General features: G+C 54.3%; 4 protein-coding genes across 4 annotated transcripts; 3 read left to right on the top strand and 1 right to left on the bottom strand.

Moving 5' to 3' along the window:
* Positions 1-2,346: 2,346 nt before the first annotated feature.
* On the top strand, positions 2,347-3,579 carry NCS57_00386300 (uncharacterized protein; the record flags this gene model as incomplete). Its single annotated transcript, XM_053053842.1, has 2 exons — positions 2,347-2,774; positions 2,832-3,579. The coding sequence occupies 2 exons, from the start codon at positions 2,347-2,349 to the stop codon at positions 3,577-3,579; spliced, it is 1,176 nt and encodes a 391-aa protein (XP_052916002.1).
* A 408-nt stretch (positions 3,580-3,987) lies between these two features.
* On the bottom strand, positions 3,988-5,207 carry NCS57_00386400 (uncharacterized protein; the record flags this gene model as incomplete). Its single annotated transcript, XM_053053843.1, has 2 exons — positions 3,988-5,011; positions 5,071-5,207. The coding sequence occupies 2 exons, from the start codon at positions 5,205-5,207 to the stop codon at positions 3,988-3,990; spliced, it is 1,161 nt and encodes a 386-aa protein (XP_052916003.1).
* Positions 5,208-5,574: 367 nt separating this feature from the next.
* NCS57_00386500 (UPF0029 domain-containing protein) lies at positions 5,575-7,116 on the top strand (the record flags this gene model as incomplete). Its single annotated transcript, XM_053053844.1, has 2 exons — positions 5,575-5,687; positions 5,748-7,116. The coding sequence occupies 2 exons, from the start codon at positions 5,575-5,577 to the stop codon at positions 7,114-7,116; spliced, it is 1,482 nt and encodes a 493-aa protein (XP_052916004.1).
* A 1,960-nt stretch (positions 7,117-9,076) lies between these two features.
* NCS57_00386600 (Cyclin-dependent kinase 1) lies at positions 9,077-10,180 on the top strand (the record flags this gene model as incomplete). The annotated part of the gene is made up of 3 exons (XM_053053845.1): positions 9,077-9,113; positions 9,184-9,859; positions 9,913-10,180. 3 exons carry the CDS (start codon positions 9,077-9,079, stop codon positions 10,178-10,180), a joined length of 981 nt encoding a protein of 326 aa, XP_052916005.1.
* Positions 10,181-18,838: the final 8,658 nt, after the last annotated feature.

Raw genomic sequence — 18,838 nt, forward strand, 5'->3', positions numbered from 1 at the left:
TTGCTGTTGGGGGCCAGGGTCTGTTCGGTGGTCGGTGCTGGACCAGGTACCTATGTAAGTCATGTACGAGAATTGGATGTTTGGTCGTGTTTGTTGTGTGCAAGTCAAGTTTGAGCAAGAGGGCAAAAGGCATGTCTCATGTCAGACAAGGGCTGAGACGAACTGTTCCAGCGGCAGCATATCACCGGGAAACGACATAATAATAATTAGAGGTTGAAATGAACGCCAGAGACATTATCGACAACAATGGGACACAAACAACCCGCCCGCGACTTACACAGAGCGAATGCAGGGTTGGAGAAGAACTGACCACCTCGCTCGCCAACCGTGTAAGCCGTGGCCATGGGCCAAAAAAGAAGATTCGGATGCCGCGGCTTGAAATCCACCAGGACTCGTACACTGGAGAGGGAGGGAGGGATTTACAGGAAGAGAGAGAAAAGGGAAACGACACCGAATTACCGGCGCCGTGATTGGTCGTCGAGGCTGGAAAGTCGAGACATTTTCTCTTACACATCGGTTTGCGCCAGGGACTTGGCCTGGCATGGATGGGGACCACGCGCAGTTACATACGTATCGACATCTGCAACACCAGTCCTCGGCGACAAGAAATTGCCATGGGCGACGGCGGGATGGAGTCAAGAGAGGGACCTCGAGATGATTCGGCCCACTCGTCATCTCCATCGAATTCAAGATGAGGGTGGGTACATTGCATTGGTAGGGACATTGCCTTGAACCGTATCCGTTCCGTACCTACTGCAAGTACCTACCAGCCCAGGACCCTTTTGCATTCGCTGTGACGCTCGTGCATGATACAGCAGCATAAGCGCAGGGCATGCGGTGTAAGTTGGTTGCACGGAACCAGAGAGCAACAATGCGGTGTGCTCTTCGAGTTCGCTTCCACGTCCGGAGACAGAGTTCGCTTCCTCGGCGGTTCCCCCCCAAAAAAAGACCCAGAAAAGAGGTCCGATGGGATTTCAGGGTCCCCCCAAGCGCTACAAACTAACGAGAGACCACGGTCCCCTCTCCGACCCGAGGTGGCCCGGCGGCCGGAAGGGCCAGAAGGAGGCGGGTGAGGCGGGAAAAAAACAGTGAGTGAGCGAGCGGCTGCCTTTTTTTTTTTCTGCTACCAGGGGTGAGGCGAGGCTCGATCGCGAGGTCTCGTTGGAGTAGCATGGGCTAAACTCGAAACAGAAAAGAAGCAGAAGACGCTGGGCGAGTCAGACGGAAAATTGTAAACGTAATGCCGAGGCCATGATTGAGCCGCCGTGATTGTTGCCTCTTCTCATCAATTGCCTTTGCCATGATCAAGAAACAGAACAGAAAAAAAAGGGACCAAGTAAACAATCAAGTCTTGGGCTGAGGTTGGGGCCACCGCTGCCTGAAGAGTGCGCGCTCTTTGCCTGCATCTGCCTGCGGAACCCCCTCCTTCCTCGAACAACTTTTTTTTTTCTTCTTGTGCCTCTTGCTTTTTTTTTTTTTTTTTCCCTCTCTTGCGGCTGGATGTACAGTTGCAGGGGGTCCCCATCAGCCATGGACATGGATCTTCCCAGATGCCCACTAGCTAGGTTGTAGGTTGGCCCCACTGACGTCTAGCGCGCCCCACTCACGGCAGCCATGCAAGCCAGTGCCAGCCAATGGGCGCCTCCTGAAACGAAAAAAAAAGTTCGAGCTCTCGTGCTCTTTCTTTGCCTGGGGGACAGAGACACACACACACACACTTTTTTGTGTGTCCCTCTTCTTCTCTTCCCTCCTCATCACTCACCTTCAGGGAAAAAAGGTGGAGGCGTTGCTCCTGCAAGTCTCCAGCCCGTGATGGATCCGAGTACCTTACGTTTGAGCCTATCAGCTTACAAGCATTGATTCATTGACTGCCTGAGAGCTCCGTTGTGCCTTCCCCAGTTGTCCGTCGCCCACCTTCCGCCCCCATCTCATCCCCTTCCATGTTCCTCCTCGTGCTTGTCATCCATCCATCGCCGCTCCCTTGCTCCTTCCTGTAGTTGACCCCCCCGTAGACAGACCGCTCTCTTCTCCTCCTCCTCTCCTCCACCCCCTCGACCCTTCAGATCCCGTCAACAACAAACAATCCCACCCCTTCGGTATCCCCTTGCGACTTTCCTCCTCCTTCACCTCCTCGTCTCTTCATCCCCAGCTAGCTCGTCACCACCGCCTCTTCTAGATCGATAGACTCGATAGATCTCTCGATCTACCTTCAACACGTGCGGATAGACAGCTCGCCTGCTCTTCAACAACCGTCCCATCCCAGCAACCGATCCATGGAAGTCGACTTTGGCTTCTCTCGCAAATAGATCAACCCAAAACCCCTCTTCTCGCCTAGACATCATCACCATGCCTTACAATACGCGCCGCAAGTCGCTCTCTCTACCCAGTCTGGGCATCCACGTTCCCATGACACACGCCGCTCGCGCTGCTGCTGCTGCTGCCTCCAAGAGCGCTTCACGGCCATCGTCGTCCTCTTCTGCCTCGCCCGCCTTGTCGCCACCCACATCTGGCACCGAGGGCTCCGAATCGCATCCCAGCAAGCGACAGAAGCGATCGCACGCCGACGACGTTGCCATTGAGCAGACACCGCCTCCTTCGCCAAGACCGGACTCGAGCCTCGACCTAGACATCGAGCAGTCCAAGATTGACCTCGAGGCGGTAAAAGACGACATTGTCGAGGCTGTTATTATTCAACTACAGTCAACCGGAAACCGACCTCATCTTGTCAAGGAGCTGGCGACCGTTCTGGCTCAACGTCTCGCCTCTGTCCAACAGTGAGTTTCACACCCCTCAACCCCTCCGCCTCCCGTGCGCTAACATTCCAATCATAGCTCCGCCAACCCCTGTGCCATTATTTCCTCACGTTTGGCTTCGTATCTGAAGCGCACATGCTGGAGCGCTCAAAAACCATGCCCTCTTGCCAAAGAACTCGAGAGCGTCCATCCTCGGAGAACCTACTTCTTCCTCACTACCTGCCCTCGTCAGCCTATTCCAGACCCCAGCTCCGTCGTGCCCTCTCGTCGCGCCCTCGATACTCCTTCGGTATCGCTGACGGACGATTCCGGTTCAGATGACACGGATGCTCGACGGCGTGAGCTCAGCCCATCGCCCGAGGTGGATCTGTCGGATCACAACTTTGACGAAGGCGACGATGACCTTACCATGCCCGCCACTCCCATTGGCTCTCTTCCCTCCCATCACCGCTACGTACCAAACCGCCGCGACAGCCGTCGCAACTCGCCGCCTCTGGAAAAGGATGAGCGCGAGTTCACCCAGACGGCTGATTTCTTGCTGAAACGCAAGTTTACGGAAGAGGCGCCTGTTCCCGATACCAACGACCGCACCCATACCTCCGAGTATGGCTACCGCGATGACTTTTGGTTCGGCGAGCACCTCATGCTTAGTTCGACTGCCTCCCTCACCAGCCCCGCCATGAAGCCGATGTCGACCATGACACCGAGCGCGCGCAAAGACGAAGAGGCAGACAACTGGCTGAAGCTCAGCAAGCTTATGGAATGGGATAGACCATGCGAAAGCATCGAGATTGACGAGATCGACTGCTTGTTTGACGCATGCTGAACGACGACAACTCCTTTGGGCAGGCGCAAGGAGTTACAAGAGGATGACTGAGATGACGACTCCGCCTTGTCTGCGACGGCGGATATACGATACATACATATTAATTGCATGGAGCGGGGTCTGCGGAAGTATTTGTACTATTAGACTTGCCTGGTGTTTTGGATTGATTTGGTTGGGGATGGGATTGGGATTGGGGATCGGGGGAGATCCCTCATGACTTGATTTATTTGGCGCATAAAAAGGACGCGCGCGTATCTTGGATTGGAAAATGTGCAATGCCACTCAGATTGAGCTTCTCTACGTTACGTCTTGGATAATACTGTACATAGTCATATTTTACAAGCCCTTCTCACTTTCTCCCACTCAAGTTCCCTTGAAACGTCATGGCCCCAAGGCGGTGAGCACGCATCATGATCGGTCCTTTTCGCTCACTCGGAGCTCGACCCAGACCAGGGTGCCCATTTGAAGGATGTTGGGCCGCTCCACCTTGACCACTTCGAGGCCGGGCGTCTTGAGGGCAGCCTCCTCAACGATACCCTGTATGTCTCGATTCCACCAACAGCCGTACTTTTCGAAATGCTTGCCTGCATTCTTATCCAGTAGTCCGTTGACGATGCCATACCAGCCCTTTCCATGCTCCAGGAGGATAATGCGCCCTGACCCTGGCTTGACAGCTGACGCCAAGTTGGTCAAAACGGCGACAGGGTCTGACACGGAGCACAGACCAAACGTCTGAATAACAGTATCGTATTTCGTCGATGTTGTTGAGGGTCCGGGGAGAGGATGGTGTGCGTCGGAATGGATCAGGCGGAGCTGGTCGTCGAGATAGGAGAGCTGACCACCGGTATGGTCGGCCATGGTGGATGCGCGGACGATCGGGGCGGATGATTTCATGGGCGGGACGGTCTTGACGAGGCGTTTCCGGGCGACGTCGAGCATGTCGACCGAGATATCGAGGCCGGTAAATGATGTTATCCCGTGAGGCGCATCAGCGCCAGCCTTGCCTTGCTTTTCCCCCTTTGCCTCCGACACACGCTCGTTCAGCGGCTCCCAGTTGTAGTATTCGAGGTTCCGTCCCGTGCCCATAGCCAGCTCCAAGACATGTCCCGTCGCACGCGCGGCGAGACGCTTCCGCAGACCGGTGATGCCCATCCACCACTCGGGCAGGTTGAGTTCCTTGTCAAACTGCTCGGCGTTGTCGCCGTCGAGCGCCGGCGGCCGGCCGGTCGGGGTGGAGTGCTCGCATGGCCCGCTGCAGGGGCAGGCCTTGAAGGACGCGGCGACGGTGCCGAATATGTAGAAGCCGAGGGCGCCAGCAGCGAGGGCTGCGCCGGTGAGAGGGAGCCAGGTCGAGCGCCAGAGATCGAGGAGGGTTTCGGCTTTCGGAGGGGGAGGGGGAGGAGGCGGCGGTTGTGAGGAAGCTTGGGGTTTACTGTAGATGGTGTTAGGATGTCAAGTCGGAAGCAATTGGCTGCTTTTAAGGGAATATACGGCTTGTAGGGTCTCGTAGTCTTGGGCGGAGGTTTGTGTGATGTCTTTGAGGGGCGGGGAGCTCGCGAGGAAGAGCTCGCAAGGCGCCATTGAGAGCGAACGGACCTCGCGATGAGGCCTCTAGTCGGGGATATCATCGAGTTACTTGTCGTATATGCATTGAGAAGAGCAATTGGGCGAGACTGCGACCAGCGCAGTTGTTGGACGTTGTGACTCTGAGGTGTGAATGACTGTGCGAAAATAGATTCAAAATCCGCCCAACGGGGTTCCCGCCCCGGAGGGGGTCGGCTCCATCCGACAGGCCGGTTCGAAAAGTGGATCCGATTCTGGGGGTGCAGGCAGCTCATCGCAACGGACCGTGAACGGAGGGGAGTGAACTTGTGACTTACAACGACATGAACAACTTGGCTATCAAATCTATGGCATGACAACAAACTAGAACACTCGATAATCGCGACTCGTTCATCACCAGACCTCTTTGCTCCTACTTGCGGCGCCGTAACCATGGCAACTCAGAATGACCTCCAAGAGTTGCTACGCCTGCTCACGGCGCGCAAAATGTCCATGATGGCCGCCATGGGCCAAGTAAAAGCCCTCCAGACAAAGAACCTCAGAAGGTCTGCCTTGGATCCCTCAAGCCTCTAAACTCTGCAAGGCTGACGCGTCTAATCACCCAGCATCGCGCAGATCGCCGATGCGCCCCTGGCAACAGTCGAAGAAGCCCTCGGCGGAGATGCCAAGGCGGCAAAGAGCCTGCACGCGGCGTGCAAGGCGCATGGGAAGAAGTCTGGCGGGAAGCGCGCGGCGGAGGATGGGGGAGTCGGTGCTGGGGCGAAGAAGCCCAAGCTGGAGGCGCATCGACGGGATCTTGACTACAGCGCCATGTCCGGTGATGAACTCGAGGCGGCGCTGGAACTGCCCCTAGAGGAGGATGAGGAGGTTATCCGGAAAACGACTGTTGTGACGAACAGGGCGCCCCTGATGTTGGCGTTTGTGGTTGAGTTGTTGCGATTCACAATGCCAGAGCAACCACCAAGCAGCCGGTTGAGTCTGGCTCAGGCCGTGGTGAGCGCCAACTCGCGGTCGAAAGCTGTAAGTATAGGCATTGAAAAGGCACCTCCAGGAGGTGAGCAGAAGATCCCAGAAGGCCAGCCAAAGATCAGCATCATGGGCCGTCAAGTCCCGGTCCTCAAGCGAGGCGGCTACACCTGGTCCGGCTCATCACAACCGTCGTCGTCCAACGCCTCTTCAGTAACACTTCAAGGAAGCCCACCGAAACCCAAGAGCTGGACCGCAAGCCAGAAACTGAGCTCGAAAGGATCCGTCTTTATAGCTCACGCCATCCCCGTATCATCACCATCTGCACGGCCAGCACTTTTCAAGTCTCTAATGGCCGAGAAGCCCGAGCTCGAAACTGCGACTCACAACGCCTGGGCTATCCGGACAAGCTTTGGAAACTCGCCCCTAAAACAGGAGGCATCTTTTGACGATAGCGAGTCGGGTTGTGGAAATTTCCTGCTTCAGCAATTGCGCGAACTTGACATCAGCAACACGTTGGTTGTGCTCACGAGATGGTATGGCGGCGTGATGCTTGGTCCAGATCGATGGCGCCTCATGAGAGAGTGTCTCAACGACGCCCTGTCATCCCAGAAGCGCATATCCAGTCTCAACGGGGAACCTGTGTGGGCACTCGACACGGAGGATAAGAAGCCCACGACCTCGACGGTGGGCATGGCTATCCATCGACCCGAAGGAGCGCGAAACTACATTCTCCGAGCCTTTGCGCCGCCAGAGACAGGAGTCAAGAAGACAGTTGCCGCAGCCAACGAGGAGAAACAAGAGCACTTGGGCCGCGTGCTAGGTGCCCTGCGGCTACTGTTTGCGAGCTGGGCGGACACGCTGAGCCGAGATGATCTAGACAGACGGGCCTGGAGCTGGTACATGAGCGTGCGGCCAGACGTGGATGCCGGGCCGGCAGGCTGGGGTGCCAAGGGAACGTTGAAGTTGGAAAAGATACTGGATCTAAGGCGTAAGGAGAGCGCGTGAGACAGATACCTACGCGAGTCCATAGATGAGGCTGGCGTTGGTGTGTCAACTAGTAGTTGCCGAGACATGGGCGCTGGGTAATCATGTTCAACATTAGGGTAATGGCGGTAGGAATGCCTCGAATGAGACTCTATTAGACTCTATGATGGAGGTGTCATTCCATCTCAACTAGTTTGCCAACTTATTCACTGGCAGGTTTGATTCCCAGGTGGACGTCGTGTCAGCCTCATTGTCAATGACTGAAGTTCCCGCTGTAAGACAGTGGCTGGGAAGTGTCAGACCTTTGCCTTGTTTCTTTGCCTTGCATGGAAGAAAGGTGTGTGGTATCAGTTTGCCCCTAGACAATGGATCGATCGGCTTTCTCCAATCCACGATGACATCCACCGTCTCTTAGCTTGTAGTCTTCATCTAGACTCATTCCCAAGCGTTTTCTAGGCAGGGACGTTCTCTTCAGTGAATTTCAACTAAAGATCGGGCCATAGTTGCATTCCTTCACTCTCGCATCTGACGTGTCTCACGATCCTCTAGGTTAGCTCAATGCATCGCAGGGCAGTAGACTTCCTCGCTACAACTACCTCGCTACTATTATACTATCCTGACTTATCACAGTCCCGAGATACTTACAGTAGAAGCCACATATGTATGTAAAGCACCCAAGTTGGAATGTCAAGTCCTCTCCTCTCACACACCCTCCCTCCTCGTCTGTGGAGTTGAGCGACAATACCGGACCCGCCGCCATCAATCAATCCCACAAGGCGTGGTGGCAGAGTGGTCTAATGCGATAGACTAGAAATCTATTCTCTTCGGAGGCGTCTGTTCGAATCAGGCCCACGTCGATTGATTCTTTTTGCGTTTGCATCAAGGTGTTGGTGTAGAAGGCTTCCTTTTTGTTTGGTGATGTAATACGTGGTGTTGAAGGTTTACCGCAGCTACCAGACTTGTATTGCGCATGCCTATGTTAATCTCAGCCAGCCACAGCCAAAGATCACTCAAACATGATTCTCCCCTTCCGAAGCAGAATCAACACTATCCGAGACCCAAGAGAACGCGTCTGACACGCGTTGGCCAGCTCCGCGCACTCGGATTCGCCGTCCGTCACCCCGAGGCCAAAGCTGTAAATATCGAAATTGAAGAGGCGGTTCTTGCCAATGATTGGCCCGGGGCCATTGACCAGCCAGAGCTGACAGCGTAACTCAGGTCTAGTGTCGACGGCCATGTCCGCTAATCCGCTGTCATGGACGAGAGAGTGCGCTGAAGCTTTAGCGGACTTTTGGGGGTGTCTTGTTGTTTTTACTGGCGCGGGCAACCTACGCGCAGGCCCCTCGTTACCAAACAAAGAAAGTAAACACTCGTGACACTTGATGCATTTATTTTTTCTTCCTTTGAAGGAACAAACAAAGCCACCTGCAAAGTCGACATTCAGAAAAAACGGTCATCCTTAACGGCCTGGGTGCATCCGTACGAGAGTTTATACGAGAGTCATTTGCCTTTTTTTCGCTGGTTACTCTCGGTCAAGAGTCGGGAATCGCCATCTCATTTCCTTTCTTCCTCACCCCGCTTCCAATCGCTGCTGTTGTAGCTGGAGACCAAGCTACCTAAATTCTATTGGAACCTCCTCCCCGCCAACCTGAACCTTTCGTTGGAGCCGCCTCACTCTCGACCGAAACAACAACCTTTCTTTCGCGTGTCATCCATCACTCTTCGCTGTCGCTGGCCACCGACGAAAAAGATTCAGCCTCCCTCGCGCCGTTTCGACGATAAATTCAACGTCCCTCTGCTGCATGCGCGCATCGCCATCTTGACATCCACAAGTCAAGCCTCCTCCACCGACGACCACCCCAAGCTCGACGACGATCGACGCCACGGACGCAGGGTCTTTTGCTGCTGGTATCCTTCAAAGGCGACTCGTCCGCCTTGCCATTCCTTGTCCCTTCCGTCGTCACCCATCTGAGTTCTAGCCATGGAGAACTACCAAAAGTTGGAAAAGATTGGTGAAGGTTCGTTGCGTTGCCATCTACCGCCCGACGTCGACATGTCACCGCCAAGGTCAATGCTAACCCTCCTCAGGCACCTACGGTGTCGTCTACAAGGCCCGAGACCTCGCCAACAACGGTCGCATCGTCGCCCTCAAGAAGATCCGCCTCGAGGCTGAGGATGAAGGAGTCCCCAGCACCGCCATCCGCGAGATCTCCCTGCTCAAGGAGATGCGAGATCCCAACATTGTTCGTCTCTTTAACATCGTGCACGCCGATGGCCACAAGCTATATCTCGTCTTCGAGTTCCTCGACCTCGACCTCAAGAAGTACATGGAGGCTCTTCCTGTGAGCGATGGTGGTCGAGGCAAGGCCCTGCCCGAGGGCTCTTCGCCGCATCTGATGCAGCTCGGCCTTGGCGATCAAGTCGTCCGCAAGTTCATGCTCCAGCTTTGCGATGGCGTCAAGTACTGCCACTCCCACCGCATCCTGCACCGCGATCTCAAGCCCCAGAACCTCCTCATCGACAAGGAGGGCAACCTCAAGCTCGCCGATTTCGGTCTTGCCCGCGCCTTTGGTGTTCCGCTGCGCACATACACCCACGAGGTCGTCACCCTGTGGTACCGAGCCCCCGAGATTCTCCTGGGTGGACGTCAGTACTCGACTGGCGTCGACATGTGGTCCGTCGGTTGCATCTTTGCCGAGATGTGCACACGAAAGCCCCTCTTCCCTGGTGACTCGGAGATTGACGAGATCTTCAAGATCTTCCGGTGAGCACTGACTTCCATGCGACCTCACGACCACAAGTACTGACCATCTCTAGGACGCTTGGAACACCCTCGGAGGAAGTCTGGCCCGGTGTCACATCGTACCCCGACTTCAAGTCATCTTTCCCCAAGTGGCAGCGTGACTACAACAATGTCCTCTGCCACAGCCTTGACCACGCCGGCCTCGAGCTTCTCGAGATGATGCTCGTCTACGACCCTGCCGGACGCATCTCGGCCAAGGCAGCTTGCAACCACCCTTACTTTGAGGAGTACATAGAGCAAGAGCAGCATGCGTCCAATCAGTCGAATGGGTACTATCACTAGATGGGATATCAGGGATCCTTCACGATGACGCACATGCATTAGACGTCTCCTTGCCAGTACGGGGCTGACTGGCGGGAGCCTACCCAGTATCCTTTGCTTTTCAGGATACGGCGAGGTGCCCAGACCTCGACCAAGCCCCGGGACATTCAACGATATGGGCGTAAAACCGGAACACACGTTATCAGGCGACGAAAGATGCCCAATGATATGACATAGTTGGGGGTCTCTCGGAACTCGCATTGGTTGCTTTGCTTTACCTTGCCTTGCTCGGCCTTGGACCTCGTCTACCCTCTCACCCCTCTCACATATCCGCCTAGCCAACATCCACCCCCATAGCGAGGAGCCCAATAACAACCAACGAAGGATTCATCATCTAGGACTTGAGAGGCAGTGCGATGAAGTGAGCCAACAGCGAGTTCCTTCTGTTATGTGGTTGGGCAAGTGGAAAAGAGGAGCGTGACAGACGGAAGCGAGGACAAGGCATTTTTTAGGACGGGCGGGATTTCCTTTTTTTCATGGCTTGTGGTTTTGAATGTACAGAATAGACGGTGGCATGCAATGCCTGATGCAGTTCTCCAGAATGACAGGGCAGGGTAATCAACAAAATGGCCCAACAGCATGAGGAGACAAAACCAGATGAACGGTTGGCACTTGATCCGTGGCACTTAGCCCGTGATATGCGAACGTGGGAGCCTGACAGGAGTTGAGGATGCAGCAGATGACAGGAGATGGCCAACAGCGGCCGCATCGTGGCGATGCAGATATGGATGGAGAGAGTTGGGAGCGTGGCCAACAGCTGATGGCCCAGAAACACAGCCCAATTCCAGCCCGTCGGTAACACTAGGAGCGAGTGTGCTTGGGCGACGAGCTGGTGCGGGTCGGGTCTGGTTTCAGCGAAGGCATTCTCAGATGAAACCGAACCAACAACAGATGAGGCTCCAATCGTCTCAGGCATGCCAGCACTGCCACAGCAACCCACCAACGCACTAGACGAGTACATCTAGTCGTCCATACCAATGGATCCCGACAGAGCGTCTATCAGTCGAGTTGGGTCGGCGAGTATAGCTTCAACAAGCGCCCGTAGGCTGAAGCATGACAGAGGAGCCGCCCAAGAGCCGCCCGTTCGCGTGCCCTGCGATGACCTATTTCCATCCTCACCCCAGAAAGAGGCTAACCTCACGGCGTGTAGGTGTATTAGACGCCCGAACAAGGGTCAGACGTGCGGTTCATGAAACTGGGCGCTTGCGGGGTGAGAGTGGAGGGGGTTGAAAGGCATGTAAGCGCCTGGGTTGGGTATCATGTTTCACGCAGGATCCGAAACGATTACAGTAGACCTCGCGCCCGGAAGCGTTATTCTGCCGGGCGGGCGAGCGGGCGCGTCTTACAGGGGAAACGCTGTTCGTGCTTCTACATGTACATTACATGTTGGGGGTTGCTTGGAGGCGCTTGGAGGTGCATATTGGGGGGAGAGGCAGCCAAACAGACGGGGTCTAGGCGATCTAAGCGCCCAACGCCAAAAATAATTCCGAACGATTTTTTGGTTACCAGCGAAAATGCTCGAGAAGGCAGCAGAACGATCCAAGCGCTCTTGGCCATAGTAAAAAACAACGACCCTTGGATAGGAATCCTGCAACGTTGCAGAATAGATCGTCATTATGCATAGAGAACCCCTACACTGCTGAAATATAGTCTTCAGGCAAGCTCTGGCGGCTGTGCAAAAAACCAGCTTTGCATTGCCAGCTGGGGTTCGGCTTGAGCCGAGAGGGAAAAGTACCGATGTGGGGCTGGAGGCCCTGATGCCTCGGCTTTTTCATCCGGAGGCAGCCCGGTGTTTTAAGTGGAGACGCACTCCGGACGGACCGGCCGGGGCGGAGAGGGAGGGAGGGAAAGCTTCGGGGTACGGAGGAGAAAACCTAATCTGGGTGTGCCAAATGCACAATGAATCCTTTAAACAAGGCTGTGGAAGATTTTTTTTTTTTTGCTGGGAATGATTGGTACTATGCGGGTAAGGGTATATCCTGTTGGGTGAAATGGCAAATACGAGGACGAGATGCTCGTATTGGAGGGACCATTACGCACGTTGACTGCACAATTCGCCTGGCAGCAAGGAAAACCATACGGCATTGACCATGGGAAATCTTGCTAGTCATTTTCCTTCACCGCAATCTATTGCACATGTGAAAGAAGAGAAAAGAGTCATTTTGATACCCGATCGCGGATCCGCGGGTCTTCCCCGCATCCCATCACAAGCTTGGGAGGGGGGGGGAGGCTAGACTCAACCATAACCCACGCGCACACCAGGTCATGAGGGCCTCGACGAGTCCCGCAGGATATATCCCAGCTTACAAGTAATTAATTACCCCTCACTCCAGGCATATGAGCCGCGGTAGGGCAAAGTTAGCGTGGCTGGTGATGGAGTTGCTTTTCCTTGGATGGTGATCCTGGGGGAATGATGGGTACGGTCAAGATCAAGTGATGCCTTTGCTCTGCTTCTCATTATCTCGATGGGGTTTCTGGAGGGGGGCGGTGGATACAGCATGTGGAGGGGAGCATGTCACGGGCTAGCATGATAGCGTCAAGCTTGACTGTTGCGTTGCAACTCGTGCGTTCTCATCTGTTGAGTGAAATGCCTCTACGATCTAGAGGTGCAGTAGCGTATGGCGATGAAGCCAGCCAGACCGTTGCGGCGGTGCAACACTTTCATGCTCAGGGACTGAAGGCATCGCGGAGAATAGTAGCATCAGCAGTATGCGCAAGCGGCATCTCGTCGTCACCGACTCACGTGGCCTCCCTCGCCACAGGGAGCCCACTAGCCACATCCAGGACTGTTTCCGTTGCCATTGATGCTTGAGCCACGGATGCATTGCGCGGTGTGGTGCAGCCACATGATGTGGAGGTAGGGGTATTGACTTTAATGCAGATCAAGGCACCAGCCATTTGTCTCTGCTGCCTTGCAACGCTTATTTTGACAGCCATGCCCAGCCACAACCGACCAGCTCAAAGAGACCTTGCGTCTGCTTGCAGCTAAAAAACTTGCAGCGAGTCAGAGCCACGCGTCCGAGGGTTGGCATGCAGGCGTCAGGGATGGCGTGCGCCGGGTTAGGAAAGGCGGGGCTGGCCAATCAGAGCCTAGACTTGACAGAATCAGATGGGGATCTGAAGAGAGAGGGGGTGTGCTGCTGTCCTCTCGTTGATGGTGGAGGGAAAAAGAGGAAAGGTCGAGTCAAACGACGATGGAGATGCTACTGGCCTGTCGTGACTGGCTCAGGGGTCAGGGGTCAGGGGAATATCTCCTCCATGGGATGGATGGGGCTGCGCTGTCAGTGGTTGTCGTGATTCATGACAACACCAAGATCAACGGCGGTGAGAATTTTTTATCGCCTCTTGGTGTGATGCCATGTTTTGGAAACAGTCGAGCTTTTCAAAAGTCACATTTCAGTAAATCATGTTAAAAAACTCAATCAGACCATGTTCTTGTGGTGAGGTATTCTCGGATGACCTTTGCAGGGTCGCTGGGATCGCCAATAGCCTTGAAGTAAATCGAACAGCCTTAACCGTCCCATCAGCTCACGGGTCGAGAATCGTGGCTCGTCCGTCCGAGGCTCCTCGGGACCAACCAGAGGGCGAGGAGTCTAGGCCGACCCTCTTTCTTTCGCTCTGCTGGCTGCCAAACCCGGAGTTAAAAAAGAGGCAATCCTTGCTCGCCCGGCCTGCATCTCAACGAGGGCGGCCCGCTTGAGGGATCCCAGCTTCGCGGGTCATTGGGCGTTGCCCAGGTCTAGCGCAAGGGTCCGGGCTGGCTATGGCACGCAGATTCCAGCCATTTTCGATCGCCCTCCCGGTCAATCAAGGTTTTCCTTGTATTCTGAGCTATATCACTTTCTTGGTTGCCCTTGGGAACCCGGTCAATAGCTTTCTCTCGCTATAATAGATGAATGCCATCTCTTGGCAGGCTATTGTGTCCCCCTCCCTTCGCTTGAGACGTCTTGTGCTTGGAGACCTGTGCTCTCCCCGCTCTGCATTCCTCGAACGGGCTGTTCCCGAGGGAGCTAGTGGCGTCTGCCGACGACGGAACTGGGTGTGCTGGCTGCATGGCGTCTTCTCTTGTGTGTGTGTTGTGCAGGGGTGGCTTTTTGTCCCTCGCCCCAGGAAAAGCAGGGGGGCGTACGTAGGGTTTCGGATGGGTTGGACGGGGCTATCTACGGGGCTATTGTCGAGACTGAGACAGGACGGGAGGTGTTTCTGTGTTGAGGAGCTCTCTCTCCTTCCGTCTTGCGATAGTCCGGATAGAAGAAGGGTGAAACGGCGTAGATCGTGGAGGAGGGCTAAGGGGGTCTGATGGTGTCGAGGAGGTTGGAGGCGGTGACAATCTGCAGGAGAAGGGCTTCAAATTCCACGCATCAGTAAGGGATGCGTTGTATCCAGCCGTTGTAGAGAACCTCGAGCCCTGCGAGACTCGACTGGACTCGACTATTGCGTCGCCTGTCTCTCTTGTCTGTCTGCATGAATGACCCAGAGAAAGAGGAAGCGGGAGGCCCTCTGACGGGTTCGCCGCCGGGCCCCGGATGTATGACCTGCAGGATCCATGAGCCAAGAGAGGACGTTTATAGGCCTGATTTGGTAACCAGATGTCGAGGCTCTTGGCAGGCTTGATCCCTTTCGATACGATACTTGCTCCACGGGCCATCCGATCAAGTTTGAGGGAAAACTCCACATACCCGTTCCCTGACCGTTCACACACGATGCAAACTCCAAATGTGTGGCTTTTTGGCCCTGAACCTTGCCATGATCTGATTTTTTTTCTGAGGCTGCACACTCTATCTACGAGAAACCTCGGTGGCTGCAATCGCCGAACGGGTTCGGACCTGGAGAGTGATATAAAGCACAGGCACCGGGGGGGGGATAAGGAATGTGACTCGGAGAGGGACGAACGACAAGCGAGCGCCCCCTCCAGTCCGCATCCGCTACAAAGTCTCGTCCCTGTTTTCTTTTGAACCCAAGGGCTCGGTTCTGGCGGGCGCCGAGGGGTTGAGGCTACCGCCACAAGGGGGGGAGGGGGGCTTATGTTTAAGCGACGAGATGATGAGAAAGGCTTCGGTGTTTGTGAAAGGCATGCGTAACAATGGTTTCCTTTGATCTAGAGTAATATCAACCCGGTGGTTGCATCTGCTGCTGACCTAAAACGTGGGCGCTGGTCTTTTATTGTGCAACCTAGAGAAAAGGTGTGGGCTGTCAACTAAAAAAGACGGGATGAGAAACCGCTGGCGTTTGTCTCCATCTTGGCTTCGCTTCAGATGATGCGGTGTAACCACAAAAACAAGCAGGAGGCCGTCGGATTTTTTTAAAACCCCCTGAGAGGATGGATCATCGTTTGGTAATTTGTCGCAAGTCAGCTCTGGCTTGGCATAACCATGTAGAAACAACTTGAGAGTCATTTTTTAAAGAATGTTTGTTCATGTTGTACCGTAGGGTAGCTCATGAGGAACCTAAAAGAGTGCCCGATGATGATCACCCCATTGCCCTTTAAACATCTGATCTGCACTCTCCAGGGTACAGCAAAGAAAGGGTCTTGCCGACGATCACAGAGCCAGCCACGTATTGTCGGCCTCTAATGCAACCCCTGCGTGAAACGCGTGTCTGTATCTGTGTGTGTGTGTATGCGATCAACATGCAAGATGCAGCGTCGAGGGAGCCCGTCTTGTGCGAGGGCTTCAGGCGAGCGAGCAGTACGTCTGTGCTTTGATGAATTGTGCACCAGTAAGAAAGGGACAGGGTAGCCCAAAGCGAACCTGACGGCCCATGAAACGGGCATCGTTGTTTATGCTCAATGCGCATGGCTTTACAGATTGCTTCTTTTTTAGGCGTCGATGCCGCCCGCTCGTCCGTCCCCTTGTCTACATGATGGTCCAAGCGGGTGATCTGTGCTTCAAACGAGCAGCGCTTAAGAAATGGATTTGCGTTAGGTAGGTCGGAAACAAACTTGAGGGAGCATTCATGTTTGAAGTTTAATCCGGTTCCAAAGGATTCCGTTCTCCTGGATCCGCGACGCAGGGTCTTTTAGTTTCCAAGTTTGTCCGCAGATCAAAAAAAAGACGAGATGGATAAATTGATCAACAAGAAACAAAACTGGCAAGTGTCATCGCCTCCCAAGTCTTGAAAATTGGCCACCGAGGCGTCACGATTGGTCGTGAGAGGCTCTTGTATCAGACAGCGCGGTTTCAAAGCATGGATGACCAGCCAATCGAGCGGCACCTGCAAAAGACGGAGACGGATGGCAATGGCTGGCTGCAACGGGGGCCGCTCTGCTGGTGCGTTTGAGAATTGCCCAAGGCGTCGGCCACGAGCCAATTAGAGCACCCCATTAGCCCTCCATCTCCTCCAGCTGCTGTCAAACGCTCCCCCGAACCAGTCAAGCCGACAGCTGGGGTCTTGCTGTTTGATGGACATGGGCAGTATCGCATCTTGGTTGGCCATCGTCTTTTATCGCATCTCGTCCGTGGCCGCGGCTGGTTGGAGCAGACATGTTCAGGCTCATATCCAGGCTTCAGCTGTCGTTCCATTCGCAGCTGGCAAAAGGATATGAGGATCCAGCGTCCCCCAGAGCCAATGGATCCAGTCGACTCTCAAGTCCCTGCTGCGTAGGGCTTTTCGTTCAGTGTAGTATTAGCGGATCTGGGCGTAGTGTAGTATAGCTGACAAGGGGGGGATTAATTCTGGAGTAGAATGGGAATCTCATGCGAATAGTTGACGAGTATTAAGACGACGTCGTTTCATGACCTGTTTCTCCCCCCTTCTCATCATTCATCCCATCTCGACAATCCTCGTTTCCTTTTTTCCTTCTCTTTGCTCTCTGGTCTGGACTGGAATTCTATTCTTGGGCCGTGTCTATATTTCTTTCCGAATTGTTTCAATTTTTTTCCCTCGTCCGTTGCCACGTTTCGACACATCCCGTATACCTCTGGCAGGTACCGCAGAACAATCAGACAAATCCGTCACCAGCCTTCTCTACGCTCTCCCTTTTGGAACAAAATAACGTGTTCATCAACGAGAACACGCCTTCTTGACGATTTCCACGTCTCAGTCATTTCGCTTTCTTTCTCCCTCGCGCTGTTCATCGACTCTTGGTGCCGGTCACCAAACCCGAAAAAGGCCAAAACCCTTTCAATACTATTGAGGGTGCCCTTCTCTTGTCTCTCCCTTTGTATGCAATCTCGAATTCCGATTTTGATCATTCACCCCCGCACTCCAAGGTTGAGCCAATTTGACCAAGAATCAATATTGCTTCCCTTGTCAAGCTGGTCTTGATTGAAAGATTTTTTTTTTGATTAAATATCCAGTCTTGTTCGCAGCTGTTTGACATTTGTTCTCATCTGCATTCAACCGAACAACACCAAAACACCAGCCTCACAAGCATCAACACCAGCCTCACCCATCTATTTCAAATCATTTCCCCTCCCCTCCCATCCCATTCACTTTAACCACCATTCCGGTGCCTGTCTCTCCGTCAAAGATCTCAGCCTAACAAACGCCTCCCCCACAGCTCTGCTTCGGGCTTTGACAATCCATCAATCCTGCGAGCCAGTGCGCAAAGCTTAACGCAACAATCGAGAGCAGTAAAAGTCTAAAAAGCTTTTGTTGTTTTATTTCCCGCGCCAGACCTTTTCGTCTTTGGAAAGGTGCCTTTCACACATCCATTCCCCTCGCGCATCACCGACCCGTTGCGAGTAAAGCGCCAAGCCTCAAGGCCTCGACCACTGGCAAGAATCTGGACATCCCGAGAGAGATCGGATCGCGGGCATCAACTCTTTCAGTACCTGTACGGAAAAAGAAGGTGTACTACCCGTCGCTCTACTGGTTCTGGACTGGACTCGGCTTCACTCTGCGGGTAATTGATTAATTGTTTGGCATTCTAATCAAACAATTAATTCTTGCCCATTGTTCGCATCTCGCTACTTCCGCTTCTATTTTTTCTGATTCGGCTTCGCGGGCGCTTCGCGAAACCGAGCGAGACACCGGCCAAACCAGCGACCGAAACCGCCGACTTTGCCGCCAAAAGCAGAGACACTCTCATTTTGATCCTACCACCGCCGCATCTGCAACGCAGTGCAAAGCAAGGCAGGAACAAGGATACTGGAACATCCATCTAACCCCGGCGACAACCAAGCCACCGACATAGACGCCGTCTGTCTGGTGCTTTTGCCACTCTCTACTCTCCTCTCTCGTGGCCTCTGGCTTTTGCTTCCTTCTCTTTGACTGCACCCAGTCACGACCCGTCAAATCGGCCAGACCGCCGACCAGACCCTCCCCAAGCCCTACAGACCCTACAGACCCAGCTCTTGGCTTGCCCTGGCCCATCCCGTCGACCTGACCTAAGGACGGCCTTTTCCAGACTCGACCCCTGCGCTGCTGGTGACCCCTGTCAGCCTCCCCACCCCCTGTCCTCCACTGTTCCACACCCCCTTCACTGCGCCGCCATCCACACGCACGCCCCGGACACTCCCCCTCCACCCCAAAACGTCACTTGTTACGAAGCCAGAAACGCCCCAACCCTCACATGAGCCATCTGTCTCTTGCTGGTTGATATATCAAGCCTCACGCATCCTTCACCCCTGGCACTTTTCTTCTTGTGCCTCAGTCACTGATACCCATCATCTGCTC

Source organism: Fusarium keratoplasticum, chromosome 3, assembly GCF_025433545.1.
Source record: "Fusarium keratoplasticum isolate Fu6.1 chromosome 3, whole genome shotgun sequence".
Classification (NCBI taxonomy): Eukaryota; Fungi; Ascomycota; class Sordariomycetes; order Hypocreales; family Nectriaceae; genus Fusarium; species Fusarium keratoplasticum.